The 19869-nt window shown below is 48.1% G+C and overlaps 1 protein-coding gene across 1 annotated transcript in view; it reads left to right on the top strand.

Annotated features, from left to right (window-relative positions):
- The window catches only part of HTRA1 (HtrA serine peptidase 1), a 57725-nt gene that overhangs the window by 21633 nt on the left and 16223 nt on the right, over window positions 1-19869 (top strand). The window contains exons 2-3 of the mRNA XM_027528696.1: window positions 8046-8145; window positions 8578-8782. Of these exons, the coding sequence (XP_027384497.1) occupies window positions 8046-8145; window positions 8578-8782 (305 nt within the window). The remainder of the gene's footprint in view (window positions 1-8045; window positions 8146-8577; window positions 8783-19869) is intronic.

The raw sequence follows: 19869 nt of genomic DNA, 5'->3' as shown, positions 1-19869 counted from the left end.
TTTCCTAAGTATTTAATGGGCTTCCCAGGTGGTGCTACTGGTAAAGAACCTGCCTGCCAATGCAGGAGATGCAAGAGACATGAGTTCAATCCTGAGTCGGAGTCATCCCCCAGAGAAGGAAATGGCAACCCGCTCCAGTATTCTTGCCTGCAAGACTCCATGGATGGAGGAGCCTGGTGGGCTACAGTCCATGGAGGTTTCAAAGAGTTGGACATGACTGAGTGACTAAGCACAGCACCCAAGTATTTAATATTTTTGGTGGTGTTATAATTGATATTTTTAAAACTTTCAGTTTCCAGTTGTTTACTGATAATGCATAGAAATACAATTGATTGTACATATTGACGTGTTACCCTGTGATGTTAATAAACTCACTTATTCTAAGTCGTATATTTATAGATTCTTTTTTTTTGTAGACCCTTAATGTCACCTGCAAATAAAGACAGCCCTATGTTCTCCTTTCCAATCTCTATGCCTTTACATTTCTTTTTATAATTAATTATTCTAAGACTTTAATAAAATATTGAATAGAAGTGGTAAGAATAGATGTCCTTGCCTTGTTCTCATTTTTAGCTGTGTGTGCTATGCTCAGTCACTCAGTCGTGTCCCATTCTTTGCAACTCTATGGACGGTAACCCGCCAGGCTCCTTTGTCCATGGAATTTTCCAGGCAAGAACATTGGAGCAGGTTGCCATTTCCTTCTCCAGGGGATCTTCTAGACCCAGAGATAGAACCTGTGTCTCTTGTATAGCATTTATTTTTTCACCATTAAGTATGACGTTAGTTTTAGGGATTTTTGTTTTGATCTCTTTTGTCAAATTGAGGAAAGTCTCTTTTATTTCTAGTTTGCTGAGGTTGGTTTTATTTTTTTAAATCATGAATGGATGTTCAATTTTGTAGAGTCTTTTTTTTTGTACCTATTGAGATGATTGTTCAGATTTTCTTTTTTAATATGTTAATATGTGGAGTTGTAAAAAGTTGGGCATAACTGAGCGACCGAACTGAACTGAATAGTGAATTACTTTGCTTGATTTTCAGATGTTACACCAACTGTATTTATCCTTTCCTTGGATAAACCTCACTTAATCATGATATGGTATCCTTTTTATTATATTGATAAATTCTACTTGTTAAAAAATTTAAGGACATTTAGTCTATGTTCGGGCTTCCCTTGCGGCTCAGATGGTAAAGAATACTCATAATGCAGGAGACCTGGGTTTGATCCCTATGTTGGGAAGATACTCTGGAGAAGGGAATGGCAACCCACTCCAGTATTCTTGCTTGGAGAATCCCATGGACAGAGGAACCTGATGGGCTATGGTCCATGGGGTTGCAAAATTAGGACATGACTGAGCAACTAATACAAGTCTATGTTCATACTGGATATTAGCCTATAATTTTCTTATAATATCTTTGGCTTTTATATTAGAGTAATGTTGAGTTCATAAAATAAGTTGGACAGTAGTTTCCTTCTTCTGTTTTTGGAGAGAGTTTGTGAAATGTTAGTATTGTTTTTTCCTTAAATGTTTGGTAGAATGCACCAATGAAGTCCTATGGGCCTGACATTTTCTTTGTGGAAAGGTTTTTAACTACAGATACAATTTTTTTTACTAGATATAGTATTGTTTGGGTTATCAGTATCTTCTTGAGTGAGTGTTAATAGATTATGGCTTAAAAAAAATCTGTCCATTTTATCTGAGCTGTAGAATTTATGTGCATGATTTTGTTCATGATATTTCCTTATCATACTTTTAATGTCTGTAGAATCTGTAGTGATGCTCCCTTTTTGACTCCCTACGTTGGCCATCTTTTGTCTTTTATCTTTTTTACGTTAATCAGAAGCGTAGACAATACCTTACTTTCATGCTTCTGAGTTGCCAGCTTTCTATAAATGGCTGGCCATTACTGAATGCCAGCCAATTCTAGCTTTCTGTGATAAGGGAGCAGCTAGAGGTTCCAGGCCTTGACTCTGCTTGAGATTTCCCAAGTTCATTACCTTCTGCCATGTCAGTTCTGGCCTAATTAAACAAGGCCCTCACTTAGCAGAGGGAGTTATATTTGTCTTCTGGGGCAGCTTGGTTGCTCCATGGGAATCTGAGAGTGCAACTGGGCTTCGGTTCAGGCGAGGCTCTTCTGCTGACCCAGCTCTCATCTAGCTCTGCAGTGGCTATGCGGTGCTCTTGCAAGCTGGGGAATGGAGGTGCACATCAAAGCCAGAAAAACTGGCTTACCACACCGTTTCCCTTTGCTCTCTGCCTCTGCACTCCTCCTGTTAGGAGGAGTCTCCAAGACATACACAAATTTGCCGAAGTTGGGAGAGGGGTTCTCTGGACATATTCACCTCTCCCTTTACTTTTCTGCTGTGCTACAGAGGTAATTGGTGCTCAACCCTGTCTGGAGCTGCCTACTGAGCACCTCTGCCAGTTCTTTTTTTTTTTTATTTTTAAGCTGTGCCATAACTTGGCCAAGCACTTTATCATACACAGTAGCTCATAAAGTCAGTGACAAAAACATGTGGAAGTAGGAGACTTCCTTGTGGTCAAGTGGTTAAGACTTTACTTCCCAATGCATGGGGTACCAGTCAGTCCCTGATTGGGGAGCTAAGATTTCACATGCTTTGGGGCCAAAAAAACCCCCAAAACATAAAATAGAAGCAATATTGTAAATTCAGTAAAGACTTTTGAAAAGTGGTCTATATAAAAAAAAATCATTAAAATAAAAAATCATACATACACACACGGAAGTAGATGAGCTTTGCTGGTAGCTCAGTTGGTAAAGCATCCTCCTGCAATGCAGGAGACCAGGGTTTAGGTCAGAAAGATCCCCTGGAGAAGGAAATGGCACCCCACTCCAGTATTCTTGCCTGAAAAATCCCATGGACAGAGGTCTCTGGTGGGCTATACAGTCCATGAGGTCACAAGAGTCAGAGTGAAGACACAACTTAGCAACTAGACCACCAGATAAGACTTGGAGGAATCTTCCACCTAAGGTCACACAGCTAGGACCAGGTGTCTCATCTGATCCTTCTGAGACCAGAGCCGGTGCTGTGACCCATCCTCCCCATGCTGAGTGGCTTGGATGCCCCAGCTCTCTATCTCCATCACTCAGAGAGTGGGTCATGACAGAGACAGGTCCATCTCTGGAATTCTTCACCCAAGCTGACCCCTCTGGGAGGAAGATGGTTGACTCACAGTTGAAATCACAGCAGATGGGGCCAATCAGGGTTTCTAAAGACCATGAGGCAGCAGCAGCAGCTTCCTCTAGTTTGATGGACAACTTCTAAATGGAACCGGACTCTAACACTCAGTCTAGCTGCTCTTAGTGATCCTTTTATTCCTCATTTGAAAATTGTGTTTGGAGAAGGCAAACACTTCTTTGGTTTGACGTTTTGCCTATCTTTGGACTACTGGTTGATCCTGCTTTGGTTCAGTTGTTTCTGCTCTATTTATTTCTCCCAATGACACGGATCTACCAATGATAATAGAGGTAACTCATTGCTTTTTCATCTAAGCTGCACAATTAAGGCTTGTCCCTTGGGCTTCTCAGTGTGGTCTGTGTTCCCACAGCCCCTCTGTTCTGTTTACTCATCTGCAGAATTAGGCAAGTCTTGTGATGCTGAAGCTGAAACTCCAGTACTTTGGCCAGCTCACGTGAAGAGTTGACTCATTGGAAAAGACCCTGATGCTGGGAGGGATTGGGGCAGGAGGAGAAGGGGACGACAGAGGATGAGATGGCTGGATGGCATTACCAACTCGATGGGCATGAGTTTGGGTAAACTCTGGGAGTTGGTGATGGACAGGGAGGACTGGCGTGCTGCAATTCATGGGGTCGCAATGAGTCGGACACGACTGAGCGACTGAACTGAACTGAACTGTGCCCAATCTCAGATTCCACAATCTCTTTCTCTTGCTGTAGCATGTTGGAATGAAAGGGAGAGACAGGGATTAGATCATAGAATGCTGGAGTGGGAATAGACTTCACAGCTCATTCTAGAGGTAATTGGCCCCATTTTACAGACGGGGAAATGGAGACCACCCAGTAGGCTGTGGCTGGAACTTGGGCCTTCTAGTGTCCAAGCTGGCTCTGGACACTGCTCTCCCATGTTGCTGTCCCAGGTGGATAGACCCTGGAGCCCCTTTCTCTAGTGTGTGTGAGAAAGCAACTGCTTCTCATTTTAGCTGGAAAAACCCATGCTCATTTTCATCCCTGATGTGGGCAGATTCTCCCAGGCCTTTGTGGGAAGTAGAAAGAGGAAGCGAGGGGATGATTTTTAGTGGCAGGGCCCTAGTAACTGTCCTTGTGAGGTTCTCAGAATCCCCACACTTCCCTGGGGTTGCTGGTCTTGTTGGAGTTAAGCCTTCTTTTGGCTTTTCCCAGGGAGCAGGTCCAAGGAACTCCAGAGGTACTTGTTTACAGCTGTCTCTGGGTGATGTTCGCCAGGTTCTGAGTCGGGGAGAAATGTTTCTATCCCCTTATTTATTTCTCCTATTGGAGAACTTGGAGAGACACACCAGTTAAATCACCACAACTACCTGGAATCCTGGGAGGATAGCAGATATGTTTGGGGCTGGAAATGTTGTATTTTTGCTCAGTTTGTTTTTTTTGTTTTGTGATTCATACACTCTATGAAGGAAGTTTAGTGTCTATGTAGAAGTCATTTATTATCTGTGAGCCTCAGTTTCTCTAAAGGTTGTTGTTGTTCAGCTGGTCAGTTGTGTCTGACTCTTTGTGACCCCTATGGACTGCAGCTTGCCAGGCTTCCCTGTCCTTCACCATCTCCTGGACCTTGCTCAAACTCGTGTCCATTGAGTCGGTGATGGCATCCAACCATCTCATCCTCTGTCAACCCCTTCTCCTCCTGCGTGCTATCTTTCCCAGCATCCAGATCTTTTCTAACAAGTCAGCTTTTCACATCAGGTGGCCAAAGTATTGGAGCTTCAGCATCAGCCCTTCCAATGTATATTCAGGGTTGATTTCCTTTAGGATGGACTGGTTTGATCTCCTTGTAGTCCAAGGGACTGTCAAGAGTCTTCTCTAGCACCACAGTTCTAAAGCACATGGGAACTATATCCAATTTTCCTCTTCCACAGGAAGGGGATCATGCTGCTGCTGCTGCTAAGTTGCTTCAGTCGTGTCCGACTCTGTGCGACCCCATAGACGGCAGCCCACCAGGTTCCCCCATCCCTGGGATTCTCCAGACAAGAACACTGGAGTGGGTAGCCATTTCCTTCTCCAATGCATGAAAGTGAAAAGTGAAAGTGAAGTCGCTCAGTCATGTCTGACTCTTAGTGACTGAATGGACTGCAGCCTACCAGGCTCCTCTGTCCATAGGATTTTCCAGGCAAGAGTACTGGAATGGGGTGCCATTGCCTTCTCCGAGGGGATCATGAGGGAAGGTTTTCTGGTAGTATCATATGAAAGGGTCCTGAAAACCAAAATAACAAAAATGATGCTACTGTAAATTTGCTGAGTTAGTTAATCTTGCCTAGTATTTGCAGACCTTTCCTATACCTAAGAAAAATCAAGCTGTGCATAAAGGGAGTGGATTCCAGCCCTGAAATAAAGCAGTGCAGATTCCAGGAGCTGGGACAGAGAGGGGCCCTTTGGTTTTCGATGGTCTCTCACTTCCAGGAGGGAAAGTTGGGAGAGGCAGGCTGGTCCCCAAGATGTCCCTGTGCCCAGGGGTATAGAACTGAGAACTGAGGTCCCTGGTGGGGTCACACAGCCACTGGGGATGCCTGTGGATATGCAGTTCCAAGAGCCATAGAGGACTTGAGAATGTCACAGGTTTCACAGCCTGGAGCGATGGCCGTACCCCAGGCATGGAGGCGCTGTGTGTGTGTGTAGTGTAGGAGTGCATGTATGTGGGTATATGTGAACGTAACTGGGTCTATGTGCGAATGTAAGAGTGTGTGTGTATATGAAGCTGTGTTTCTGTAAGAGTCAGATGGAGTTTGTATATATGTGTGTGCATGAGTGTGTGGATGTCTTTATATGTGTGTATGTGTGTGTACATGTGAGTGTGTGTGTGTGCATGCTCATGAGTATGAGAGTGAGTGTGTGTATATGTGTGTGTGAGCATGTATTCATAAACGTTTAAGTGTAGGTGTGGGCTTTAGTGTGTGTGTGCGTGTGTGTGCGTTGGGGGTGGGCCGCACAGACCCTTTGTTCGTTAGCGGCAGTTTTGCAGGCCAATGGTTTCCTTTGAAACTTCAGGCTTCTTGCGAACCCCACTGTGTGAACGGGGAGAGAGGCAGACCAGGGCCTCTCAGACCATCTGTGGTGAAGGATCAGGGTTCCTTTCCTTGTTATTTCCTACCCATCATGGATCAATACATTCATGCAGCTAAGTCGCTTCAGTCGTGTCTGACTCTGTGCGACCCCATAGATGGAAGCCCACCAGGCTCCCCTGTCCCTGGGATTCTCCAGGCAAGAACACTGGAGTGGGTTGCCATTTCCTTCTCCAGTGCATGAAAGTGAAAATTGAAAAGGAAGTCGCTCAGTTGTGTCTGACTCTTAGCGACCCCATGGACTACAGCCCACCAGGCTCCTCCATCCATGGGATTTTCCAGGCAAGAGTACTGGAGTGGGGTGCCATTGCCTTCTCCGCAATACATTCATAGCATACACTAAAAATGAATTACTACCAAGATGTAATAAGAAAAGACACAACCAGCCCCATTAAAAATTTTTTAGATTTCTGTGTCAAATTTCTTTATAGGTTTCTGGAATCTCCCTGTGAGTCCCTTCCCCCCAGGCCGGGTGGCAGTGTGGCTGGCAGAGCACTGGGTGCAGCCCTGAGCTAGATTCACAGCTGAGGCAGAGAGAAGGGTAAGGCAGGGTGTAGGATTCTTGGCTGCAGACTGACCTGGAATCCCTCTGCCATCCAAGCAGAGAGACTAGGGGTACCACCAGGTGGCACAGGTTTGGGGTCAAAGTAAGAGGCTCAGACCGCCTCTGCCACTTGGGTACCCGCAGAATGGGGGCTCGGTATCCCAAGTCTCCAGTAGCTCATTTCTGAGTCAGGTGCTATGGGTGTGTGCATTGGGTTGGTGGCAACTAACCTCTTGCCTTCCTCGAAACCCTCTGTGTGATCTGTGATAGCTGGCTTTGGTATGTGCGAATGTACATGGTATGTACATTCCCCATGGTATGGGGATTCCCTAATTATAGTGGATATGTTTACATAAAGAATTTTGGTCACTGGATTTTTCCCTTTTTTTCCCCCCAATAGAATCAAGGCATCTTTTGGCCTGGGATGTCCTGGGGTGGGAGGAGTGAATGATTAATTAATGATTAATGGAAAATTGCTTTGGGGACAGACAGAGGGGAAGACCCTCTCTGTGCCTTTGCCTTAGTGCTTATTCATAGTAGCCTCTTAAATCTCTAACATCTGATGGGCATCTCATCAGAAACAGCTTCAACCCCTCCCCTCGACAGCGGTGGTATGCTGAGGAGGGCTGCTGTGTGGTTCTGGGGGAGTCAGGGAAGGGACACTGGTGGACGGTGCCATGTCAAGGTGACCCTTGGGCCACCCGCTGTTTGGAATAATAAAGGAGGCCCAGGTATCTGCTGATGCCTCTGGGTCAACATTTTCGTGATGAAACAGTTGAGACCAAGGAAGCCAAGCAAACAGGTCATCTTTGGTGGGTGTTGCTGTCTCATCTGGGGCTTCCCTGGTGGCTCAGTGGTAATGAATCCACCTGCAATGCAGGAGCCGTAGGAGATATGGGTTCGATCCCCAGGCTGGCAAGATCCCCTGAAGAAGGGCATGGCAACCCACTCCAGTATTCTTGCCTGGAGAATCCCATGGCCAAAGGAGACTGGTGGGCTATAGTCCATGGGATCGCCAGGAGTCAGACACGACTCAAGTGACTTGGCACACACGCACGTGCATCTGAGTGGGCATTTCTTCAAGTGCGGGAAAGATCTTTGTCTCTGAGCCCAGGTCTGGGGTCTTGTCTTCACCCTCCTTTTTTGGTTTTTCTGACCCACAGCACAGAGCACAGGATCTTTAAGTGTCTTGCCTTTGTTTCTCTTCTTAGGTCAGGAAGATCCCAACAGTCTGCGCCATAAATACAACTTTATTGCCGATGTCGTGGAGAAGATAGCTCCTGCCGTGGTTCACATCGAACTGTTTCGCAAGTAAAGAGCGCCTTCCTTTTTTTCCCCCAGTCTCCGAAGCTCCCACCTAAACTGCTGCCATAAGCAAAACGTCAGAGCTCTTTCTGAGACACTTTAGAGTGTCACTGAATACAGTCCTACAAGAAGATAAGCTCTTCTCCCTTGGGATGTTTTCCTGTTTGCCCATTGAAAGCTACATTCTTGACCCTTCTAAGATGTTTTAAGAGCCTCTGGTTCTGAAGAGATTCCCTAAGAATATTTTCTAAGTGGAATTTTGGGATGCGAATAAAAGTCAGTCTAACATTCTATTTTTTAAAGTTTAATAAAGCCATTGGGCAGAGTAACAATTGCTAGTAATAGGTGTGTGTTGCTGTTATAGAACTGATGCATCAATGTGTCAGAGGGTCGATTTTAAATGTTTCAGCTTTAACCGGGTACTCGTTTTGGTTCTAGGCTTCCTTTTTCTAAGAGGGAAGTGCCAGTGGCCAGTGGGTCTGGGTTCATCGTGTCCGAAGATGGACTGATTGTGACAAACGCCCACGTGGTGACCAACAAGCATCGGGTCAAAGTCGAGCTTAAGAACGGTGCCACCTATGAGGCCAAAATCAAAGACGTGGACGAGAAGGCGGACATTGCCCTTATCAAAATCGACCACCAGGTAGGTGTGTTCCCCACCTGCAGGACCAAGTTCTCAGGTGCCTTGGCTGACGCTTGGCTAAATCCGGAGAGGTCAAAAGACACCAGAACTCCCTGATTTCATGAGTTTCTCAAGTGGGATGGAACCAGTTAGGTCTGGATCAAAGGAGAGCATTTGGGAGATGCTGAGTGTGGCCTGGGGTGGGGAAAGGGTGGGATCTCATGGAAGCTTCTTGAATAAGCAGGCCATAAGATCAGAGTTTTAATAATAGTGTTCTAAATTTTTATCAAAGCAGTAGGCTTATAAAGAAATGAATAGGTAAGCAGTGAAAACTGAGTTTCCGTTCCATTCCTACCCCTCAGGCAACTGTTGCTACAGATTTGTGTTCCTTCGTGCACTCACCATGTATAGAGAATTTACTGGGTTTTGAAGTTAACCGTCATTAGCATGGAAACAACTACTCTGAAAACAAACCAAGTCTCCCAAACTGGGCTTTTGCAAAGTTACTACATGTGTTTTAAAACAGTACTTCACACTCAAAAGAAGTTTTGGAAACCTTGAATTAAAACAAAGCTAACAGATTTTGTCCTCGTAGCGCTTCTCAAAGCTTTTCATATGCCGATGTGCATAGGACCCTCCTGCAAGAGTGTGGCTCTGAACTACAGCTATCTGAGCGCAGAATTTTTTTTTTTAATTGAGATGTAAAGAGCTCAGTTTGGGAAATGGCTTGCTTTCTGTTGAAATATTCTCCTTGTAGTCATTTTTGTTCTGTTGATTTGTTTAGCAAAATCTTCATGTGTGTGTGCTAAGTTGCTTCAGTTGTGTCCAACTTTATGCGACCCTATGGACCATAGCCTGCCAGGCTCCTCTGCCCATGGGATTCACCAGCAAGAATACTGGAGTGGGGGGCCATGTCCTCCTCCGGGGGATCTTCCCGACCCAGGGATTGAACCCGTGTCTCTTACGTCTCCTACATTTGGCTGGTGGGTTCTTTACTGTTAGAGCCACCTGGGAAGCCCAAAGTCCTGGCTGAAATCAAGTCCAGTTTTTATTAGACCATCAACAGTTCCCACTTGTTGGTACGTCGATAACAGAGGTTTGGTTTGCGAAGCGGCAGGTACCTAGCGAGATTGTGTTTTCTGGTTTCTCCACACTTTGTCATTTTTTAGACTTCATCTGGAAGGAGGAATCGGGATAGATTGGAATCTTGCTTCTGGACCAGGAAGAGGTCATAAACTGAGAGGCAGAGAGCGGTCTTCTTTTCCAGCTCTCAGTGTCTTTTACCAGATCTGGGCTGTGAAGTCAGACCATGGTGAAATAGCATGGGCTGTTTTCGTTTGTGCTGTTGATCAGAGCAGAAACAGGCCCAGTGCCCAGCGTAGGTAACTGACCTTTAGAGAGGTCTTGATTGCATACTATTTCTGTTAGGTTACCATGGGATTTCTGTAACAACTCATCTTTCAAAATGTGTTTATGGGTCATAGTATAGTCGTACTAACTTCTACTTGATGAGCTCCAAAACTGGACTAGGCTCTGCCTTGGTTTATAACTTTGACCTGTTCTGTCAACGGCTTTTATCATTCCCATTTTACATAGGAAGGAATAGGGATTCAGAGAGCTTAAGTCACCTCCCTGAGACCACATAGCTAATACTGTGGTGAAATTATAGCCTCCTAAGCTGGCCAGGGGTCTTCCCACAGGAGACGTGGTTCGGATCCCTGGGTCGGGAAGATCCCCTTAGAGGAGGGCATGGCAACCCACTCCAGTATTCATGTCTGGAGAGTCCCATGAACACAGCAGCCTGGCCGGCTGTGGTCCATAGGGTCGCAAAGAGTTGGCCACGACTGAAGCGACTGGGCACACACACGCAAGCCTGCCAGGCTCCCCGAGTGCCCAAGCCGTGACCATGAGGGAGGGATGAAGCCTGACCTTTTGGTGTGATGAGATGGCTCAGCTTTAAATAACCCACGGGGAGGCTGGCACACCCTGGTGTAGGATCATACAGCTTGCAAGGTGTCCAGGATGTGGTAGTCTCACCGGAAGGAGGCTGGCCAGAATAGCACATCCTGTGGCCACACGCAGGACTCAGCTCCCCCGAGCCCTGGGGAGGCAGCCAGCCGTGCGGGCTCTCTGTGCGGGCAGGGCGCTGGTCTGGACCCTTCGTGAGCTGCTCCCGCTGAGTAATTTCATGTTTGGCACACATGGGCACATCCCATGCAGCTGCTATGGCCGGGGGATATTCTTTTCAGCTTCTGAGCCGAGGTGGAGAGTGGGTTCTCCTGTCATCCCTGGCAGGTCCTGGCAGGATGTGGATTATCTTGATGGACCAGCTTTGCAGGGTGTTTCTAACCTGGCTCTTGCTGTTCCCGGGAGGCTAGCCTTCCTGCCAGCAGCAGGCTATTTGAGATGAGTTTCTAGCCCCAGAAAAAGGAGCTTGAAAATTTAAAGTCGAACTAATGTGGCTTTGCAAAATGGAATCGGAAATGAAAGGATATTAAATTGCAGACACCCACACAGGAGACTGGTTTCCACTGACTAAACTGCTTTTTTTTTTTTGCTGATAGTAGCTGGAAGTGGGGAGAGTGAAAACATCTCTTCCAGCTCTTTCCATTTTGTTCCCTTAGTCGGAGGATTGATTATTTAGGGGAGGGGGGCAGGGACTGGTTTGTAATGAGGCTCAGTTTGGGAGGAGCCCCTTGATTCAGTGAAGACTAAGGTGCCCCAGCGCAGGATTTTATAAATGTGTCTGCAGTGCTGGGGGTGGGGGTGGGGGCAGTGAGCTTACCCTGCACTGTGTCACCTCGGGAGCAAGAAACAGAGCAGGGAATCTCAGAGGAGGCAGAACAGACGCAGCAAAACTTGGACTTGAGGATCGAACTCATTCCGAATGCTTGCCATGTGAGGTCATGGCTCAGTCTCCCCAGGGCCATTTGCTCATGACCCAGTGAAACTGGGGTGACTGCCCCCCACATACACCAGCCCAGTGGTTAACTTGGTGCCTTATAATCTGGGCCCATCTCCTCCCCAAGTGCCAGGATTTCATGTGAAAGGCTCTCCATCACTAACCCTGAGACCCTCCTTCCTGAGTGCACTATTCCTGCCACTGTGAATGAATGGAAATTACTAGAGACACCTGTGGTCACTGCCCACGTCTTCTGGGCGCAGAGGCCAGCATCTCCTTCTGGATCTATTTCTGTCCCCCCTGGACAGTCTTGTGGGGGCACCAGTCACGGCACAACCCCCCCTCCCGGGGCTATGGGACACAGGATCCATCAGACCAAGCAGATCCTTTGCTTGGAGCAGTAACTGGATGCCAACCACAGGAAAATGACGAGGAAGCCGGTGTGGCCCCTGCCGCCAGGGACCCCCGGGCTGTCTGAGCTCCTGCCTTTTCAGAGCCTGATCAGCCAGCCTACTTTCCGTTTCATTCTTCAAGGCCCCCTCACATCTTCTATAAACCCGCCTCGGCTTGAGCTTGCCAGAGACATTTCTGGGCTTGTGACCAAAGAGCATTTTTGCTCCTCACTGCTGAGCGGGCTCGTGTGCACTCACTTCCCCTGCTGAGTCTGAGCAGGGGAGAACCTTTGGGGGGAACCTCCCTGAGCAGGGTGCCTGCCCCTGCCAAGCTGGAGCAGGAGGGTGTCCCCTCCAAAGGCAGCCTGCCTGCCCAGACATGTCTTTCCACTGCCCTTTCCTCGGGGCCACAGACGGGGGCCAGCATTTGCCCGGGGCCCGGGAGGTGGTGCCAGCTGCAGGAAGGAAGGACAGTGTGCATGCAAACAGTTTAATAGAAAGCAGCTTTGAGGGCAAACTAGTTCAGCCTCAGATAAAAACGGATTCCAAAATGTGTTGAACATGACGCTGGCCGTGTGTGCAGAACACTTAAAAATTTTTTCTCCAGAGGCTGTGTTTTGTTCATGCAGCTTTTTTTTGCTGAGTAGTTCAGGAAAAGAGAGAGAGAGAAACATATTTGGTTTCTTTAGGTCAGAGTGCAGGACAGAAATAAGTACTGGGGATATACTGAAGAAGGTAAGAAAAGTAACTTTTGTTGCAGCTGTTTTTCCAGCTGTGTTGATTAGGACACAGGAAGGGGAAAAGCATCTGTACCCGCCCCCCCAACCCGTCCCTGCCCTGCCACCCCATCCCAGGACTGCAACTTTCAGATTGGGTCCTGTCTGTCTGTATAAAGCCCTTCACACTCTCTCTGTGCTTATGGAGAAATCTTAACGACTTAACCAGAGATTTGAAGGTGTACCCAGCCTGTTGGGGGTCCTGTTTTACCCTCCTGCACTCTTCTCTCTACACCTCCCCCATTCTGCTAAGCCCCCACTACTCCACACCCCCACCACCTCCCTCCCACAAAGCAGGGCTGTTCTCTAGGGACCCGAGTCTTGCCTTCCCTGGGGTGTCCCCCTTCCAGCTCCTCCTTAGGTGACCTTCTGGTCCTTCAGCGTGTGTGCATGCTAAGTCGCTACAGTCACGTACAACTCTTCGCGACCCCACAGACTGTAGCCCGCCAGGCTCCATGGGGATTCTCTAGGCAAGAATACTGGAGTGGGTTGCCATGCCCTCCTCCAGGGATCTTACAGACCCAGGGATCGAACCTGTGTCTCCTGCATTGCAGGCCGATCCACTGAGCCCCTGGGGAAGGCCCCGGTCCTTCAGGCCTCAGGTTAAATTCTGTTCCCGACAGTCCTTCCCTGACACCCACCCAGGGATGGTCCATGTCCCTGTCCCCCTTCCTCACTCTGGGGATGCATAACCCCGGAGGGGATCTCACGCCACTGTTCTTATTTCCCTCCCAGTTGTCGTGTTCACTGTGGATTTCAGTTTCTCTCTGCTGCTGGGGTGTGAGGGCCACAGCTGTCTTAGTCACTTGTCTTGTTGTAGGGGCTTAACAGCCGTGTGCAGAGGATGAATTCAGAGTCCTCTGCTCAGAGGAGGCCAGGCTGGCTGCTTGTGGGCTTCGGGGGTGGGGTGGGGGGCAGGAAGGCGCTGGGGCTCCTGCAGTGGCTGCTCCCCACTTTCGGAGGAGGAGGGGACCACGCAGCAGGCGGGCTGCAGAGCAGCACCTCCGACTCCACCCCGGACTCCACGAGGCCAGTGTTCGTCTGATTCCTGGAGTTGGGACAACATGTGGTCTTGCCGGGCCCCAGGGGCTCTGTGGTCCTTGGTCACTCAGAGCCCTGGGAGCAGTGAGGTTTCCTGTGGGCACCTCTCCCTGACGCCAGCACCCCAGTGGATATTTGGAAGTGGGCTTGTCCTGTCCTGTGAAGTGGTTTTCTCCCTGCACCTCCAGGCCAGGCCTGCGACTGTCCGCCACTGTGTTTGGGCCAGATGCCACCTACTGCTATTTGCAGTGGCTGAAGGTGACACCTCTGGGCTTGGGGGGCTGCTCTGTGGGCAGAGGGTCCTTTTCCTGTTGAGCTGGCTGCTGGGGCCAGAAGATCTGACACCCCCCGACTGTGAAATGTAGAACCCACATGGTTCTGGGAGAGTGAGGGTCCCAGACCCTTCACCCCTGAGTCTCAGGAGCTGCTGAGCAGCTCTGGTCTCTCTCCAGGCCTGTCTCTCAGAGCCTAGCCTGCTGGTGGCAGACCTGCCCCGACTTCTCGGAGCAAGGAGGGTCCAGGTGACCCGGGGACGGTGGCAAGGGAGGGGAGCGGCGGGTGCAGGCGTGACTCATGCCCCCTCCGTCCCTGCCCCCGCCTCCAGCCAGTTCTCCTCAGACAACCTGATTGTCAGAAGGCGCTGACTCAGCCGCCTGAGCTTGTCCAAGAGTGAATCAGATAACACAGGGCCCGGGCTGGCCTGGCTCCCCATCTTCTGGAGCCTGTTACTTCTCCTCATAAAGTAACCAGGAGCTCCCAGTACCATAGCTACCCTGGTATTTTGTTTCTGTGTTTTTCCATTTTGAATTCTTTTCTCCACTCCCTCTGTCCTGGGCGTTCTGTGGTCTCTCCTCTTTTTTTCTCCCTGAACCGAGAGGCTGGCATTGCATTGGCTACAGAGGCCGCAGACTCTTCTCGATGTTAAGAGGCTCCTGTTACTGTATTGATTTTTTACCATTTTTAGGGGGATGCAGATCAATATTTCATTAGATGACGTCAATCCAGACGCTGGATTGGAAGCCGGCATTTTTGCTCTGGGTCGGCCTTCGCCCAGGGGCTCATGGGGACGAGGCTCCTCGTTGTTCTGATTGCAGCTTCTCATGGAATGTGAAAATATTTCAGTTCCCCAAACCATCAAAAACCAGAGCCCTAGTGTGTTTTCTGGCCCCATTTCAAGAACTTAGTTGATTGTTAAGGAAATTCTTTGGCTATGTTTTTCTCTTAATATGGTAATGTTTTTTTTTTTTTTTCACTTTGGTGATTTCTCTTTAGGGAATTCAACCAAGACTATTATTTATGGTTCTGGCAAAGCAGTTCCCAGGTTGTTGGGACTGAATTTGTAGGTGTCCCATGGGGAACGTCCCCTTCACTGAGGGGGAAGGCATGCACTGGTTCCATTCGCTAATTTTGTTAGTGTGTGGCAGTGTGTTGGGACCCGGCGTTGGCCAGCTGTGACCTGCGGTCCAAATCCGGCCCTCCATTTGCCTTTGCAAATAAAGTTTTATTGAGACACAGCCATACCCATTTGCTTTGGTAGAGTCTACAGCTGCTCTTACTGGTCAGCGGCAGAGTTGAGTAGTTGGGATGGAGGCCACCTGGTCCATGAAGCCAACAGTTATTACTTTTTGACCTTTCACAGAAAAAAATTGCCAACTCCAGTGTGAGATGATTAACACCTTGCTCTAGAGGAGCCAAATGTGCTTGGACTGAACTATGCTCTTTAGATCCAAGTGAGGTGAAGCCTGAAGTAACACAGGGGAAAGGGCAGAGAGGCTGATCTCATTTGCTCTTGTGGGGACTGTGCTTCTTCTGAAGAAGATGCTTTGGTCTTGCTGGATTAAGCAGAAAGGCTTTAGTTTTAACCTCTTTCTCTATAACATTGATAGAGAGGAATTTTGTGAATTCTGAATTATTATCTAGTTTTAAATCCTAATGATCTTTTAAGGTCTGATTCATTCATTGTTTCTGTTATTCTTTATTCATACATGGTGTCTATAAATATTTATTAAGCATCTATTTTGGAGACTTCCCTGGGGACTCAGACAGTAAAGAATCTGCCTACAATGCAGGATACCTGGGTTCTATTCCTGAGTTGGGAAGATCCCCTGGAGAATGGAATGGCAACCTGCTTCAGTATTCTTGTCTGGAGAATCCTACGGACAGAAGAGCCTGGCGGGCTACAGTCCATAGGGTCACAAAGAATCAGCCAGGACTGAGCCACTAACATAAGCATCTATTTGACCAAATACTGTGTTGAAGATGTAAAAGCAATGGGCAGAAGCCCATGGAGCTTACTGTTTGGTGTAGAGACAGGCAGACTGGAATAAATACGGCGATTGGTTCAATGAAGAAACAGAGAAAGCAGTAGGAGGCATGGAGGCTGGGGTGCCCTCTGAAGGTATTGTCGGCTTATCTGAGCAGATAACATCCACACTGAGATGGAAGAACAGACAGAGCCAGCTGAGGGAAAGAGTCGGGGGCCTAGAGTTGGTTAGTTTTCCCTTTCTGCCCAGCCTGAGTACGTGGACCTTGGACAAGTGCAACCTTGTTTCCCAGTGAGTTTACTAGAGGCTTCCAGAACACAAGTTAACTGGTTCCTCTGCATATTGTCTATGTCTCTTATTGGCCTTGGGGTTCCTGGTCGCACTCTGGAAAGCTCCACTTTCTTATGCAGTTTCCTGAGAGTCTAGAAGTGCAGAGGGTTCATAATGAGCTGGTTGCCTCTCGTTCATGGCAGGATGGAAGTAGTTTCCCAAAAGTGCTTTCCTAAAACCAACCATTTTCCATGGAAAGGCATAAATAAGACATTCTGGTGAGTTGAGGACTGGTTATTCTAATAATTGTGCTAATTAATGAGTCACTTTTGTTAAACAAGGCACAACAATCTGATAATGAGAACCTGTGACTCATGGTATTTCCCTCTTTGCTTTGGCTGCCAGGCAACTCATAGAAACCATTGGCCCTGTGGCTAGAATATTTTTTATGCTGCCATTTTATGTCATGAAAATGTAAGAATTAATTTATTGTAATAAGCCCTGTGTCATTGACCAACCCAAATTATTTTTATATAGAGAAAGTTACACATCTTTGGGTTTCCCAGGTGGCACTAGAGGTAAAGAACCCACCTGTCAATGCAAGACAACACGCTCCAGTATTCTTGCCTGGAGAATCCCATGGACAGAGAAGCCTGGCGGGCTACAGTCCGTAGAATCGCTGAAGTGACTTAGCATGCATACGTCTTTAAGATTTTTTTAGAATAAATAATATGAAAATGATATATCCTGGGCAACTTCCCTGCTTCTGGAGCCACACACACTCTAAGTGGTCCTGGGTAGGAGGGATCCACACTGCCTTCAATTCAGCGTAGCAGATACCAAGAAGCTGAGCACTGAACCTACCAAATAGAGTGAGACCACACCCCTTTGTGGAACTGGTGGGTATAAGTTGTCTCCTATCACCTGAGCCCCAAGCCTGCAGCCTCATTGACGACTGAAAACCAGGCTGCATCCAGAGTCAGTTACCCAAACTGAAATGCCAGGCCTTGGCAAACCCCCAGTATTGGCCTAATCCCAATTTTAGGATCCTGATGGATCTTTTAAGATCTGATTTGTTTACTCACTCATATATTCACTTTCACATCCCTTGATTTTCATAAATATTTATTGGCCAAACACCACTGTAGCAGTGTTAGCCAACTTGAAGTCACTGGATAGATGCTAAGGAGCTGGCAGATGGAAGAGGCAAGTTGCACTCAGTGAGGCAATGTTTTTCCTCCTCTTGATGCCAGAGAATATATACAGTCACTGGCCCTTGGGCTTCCGTATAAAAATGTTGACACTTTGCAGTTTAAACAGCAAGAGTAAGAGGATCTTTGAAATGCCAGTGTTTCTTGATACAGCTTAAGGGAGACTAAACATTATGGAGGTGTGCGTAAACAGTGAGGAGGACTACGTTGATTGATTTGCTTTTTCTCTCTTTTGTTTTTCCGTAACCATCCTCTGTTTCTTTCCTCTCTTTCCCTCCTTCTCCCTCACTTCTCTTATCTGTCCCACCTGAACGCCCCCCATTCCAGTCACCCCCACCTGCCACCTCGCACATCGCACCTCTTCTCCTCCCCTCCCGGTACAGCAACAATAACATGTCAGTTTGTGGAAACAGATGGTGGTAACTTGATGACACTGTCCTTCTGAGTTCTGTGTATGCTGTGATCTCAGTGCCACGTAGGAGATCCTTCCTGGCCCGGCCTCTCGACTCCCCTGCTTGCTGCAGCACCCCCTCCCTTGGTTGTACCCCTGACCTTGTCATCACTGATAACCTCTGCCCTCTGTGATCTGAATCCCAAGCTTCTCATTCTTGGTCCGCCTCCTCCTCCTCCGGCACCGCTGCTTTATGGGCACAGGACCTGTGCATTCACAGAAGAGAACCCTGCTTGAGGGTTTAATGCTCTGAAAAGTGAAGTCGTTCAGTCATGTCTGACTCTTTGTGACCCCATGGACCGTAGCCTACCAGGGTCCTCTGTCCATGGGATTTTTCCAGGCAAGAATACTGGAGTGAGTTGCCATTGCCTTCTCCAATTAATGCTCTGAGGTCTCTTTTACTTTTTTTAATGATTTTATTTATTTATATATTTATTTATAGCTGTGCCGGGTCTTCGTTGCTGCGAGAGCTTTTCTCTAGTTGCGGCGAGGGGGCTACTCTCCATGGCAGGGCGTAGGCTTCTTACTGCAGTGGCTTCTCTTGTTGCAGAGCATGGGCTCTAGGGCCCGAGGACTTCAGTAGTTTTGGCTCCTGGGCTCAAGAGTTGTGACACGTGGGCTTAGTTGCTCTGTGGCATGTGAGGTCCTCCCAGATCAGGGGTTGAACCTGTGTCCCCCGCACTGGCAAGCAGATTCTTTACCACTGAGCCGCCAGGGATGCCCTCTCCATTTTGGTTTTATCTTTGAATTTGTGCTTTGTAAGTGAAGTCTGATGAGTGGAGTATATGCTGGGTGCTTGGAGCCTTCCCACTTTGCTTGTTGCCTTCCCACTTCCCCAGGACGGGTTCTTGGCTACCCTGCTCCTCTGGCTCTTGGGACCTCTGGCCTCACATGGCAGTCACAGCCACCCTCCTTCCCCCAGGGCATACAGACATGGGGTACGTATACCCTGCAGCATCCTGGGCAGCAGATAGATGACTCTTTCTGCCGGCAACAAGGCAGGGCCAAGCCCTGCTCACCCCATCCAGGTACCTGGTGCCGAAGGAAGTTGCAGAATCCTTAGGGGTAGTCTGTCCTCTGTGGGTTGGGGCAGTGGGCCCTTGGGGTGGGGAGAGGGCTGGCTCAAATTCTGAGTCCCTGCTTGGGCACAGTGCATGGGTCTGTCCAGTAGCTGGTGAGCAGAGTACTGAGTCTAAGGCTCTGGGTCTGTACTCACCCCATGAACAACTTCATGCCCCAGGGAGCACAACACTAAACAGCAAATAAAAACATCAAGACAGATGAAGAGAGTGAGCATGTAGAAGAAAAAAAAAAGCCTTATATTTTAGTGCCTTTAATGGTAATTTTTATGTACTTTGTGAACAAGGGAGTCTACGTTTTTATTTCATCCTGAGCCCTGAAAATTATGTAGCAGAGCCCTGGTTCATCCACTGTCCCTCAGCCCCTCCTGGGCTCACTTCTGTCCTTGCCGGATCCCCATGTCTCAGGCAAGTCTTAGCTGCTGACATCCCCCTGAATTCTATGGTCTACTTTGCCGTTCCGTAGGAAGCACGCAAATTCAGTGGCACCGCTCCTTGCTGTGATTGGGGTACGTGCCCTTTTCTTCCCATTGCATATTTTTTAAAGAAAATGAAAGGTTAGCATAACTGCTTCCAGAAGACCACATTGAATCACTTAGTTGAGTCTCAGCCAGTTCCTGCAACATCAGCCTTTGAAGCAAATTTCATCAGACACACAGGACCAGCCTGTGAGCCTCAGCCCCTTGGAAATGCATGTGCTGGGCAGCTGGCAGACATGGTGG

The sequence above is a fragment of the Bos indicus x Bos taurus genome, chromosome 26 (assembly GCF_003369695.1).
Source record: "Bos indicus x Bos taurus breed Angus x Brahman F1 hybrid chromosome 26, Bos_hybrid_MaternalHap_v2.0, whole genome shotgun sequence".
Taxonomy (NCBI): Eukaryota; Metazoa; Chordata; class Mammalia; order Artiodactyla; family Bovidae; genus Bos; species Bos indicus x Bos taurus.
The sequence above is the reverse complement of the archived record's forward strand: the minus strand, read 5'-3'. Positions and strand labels throughout refer to the sequence as shown.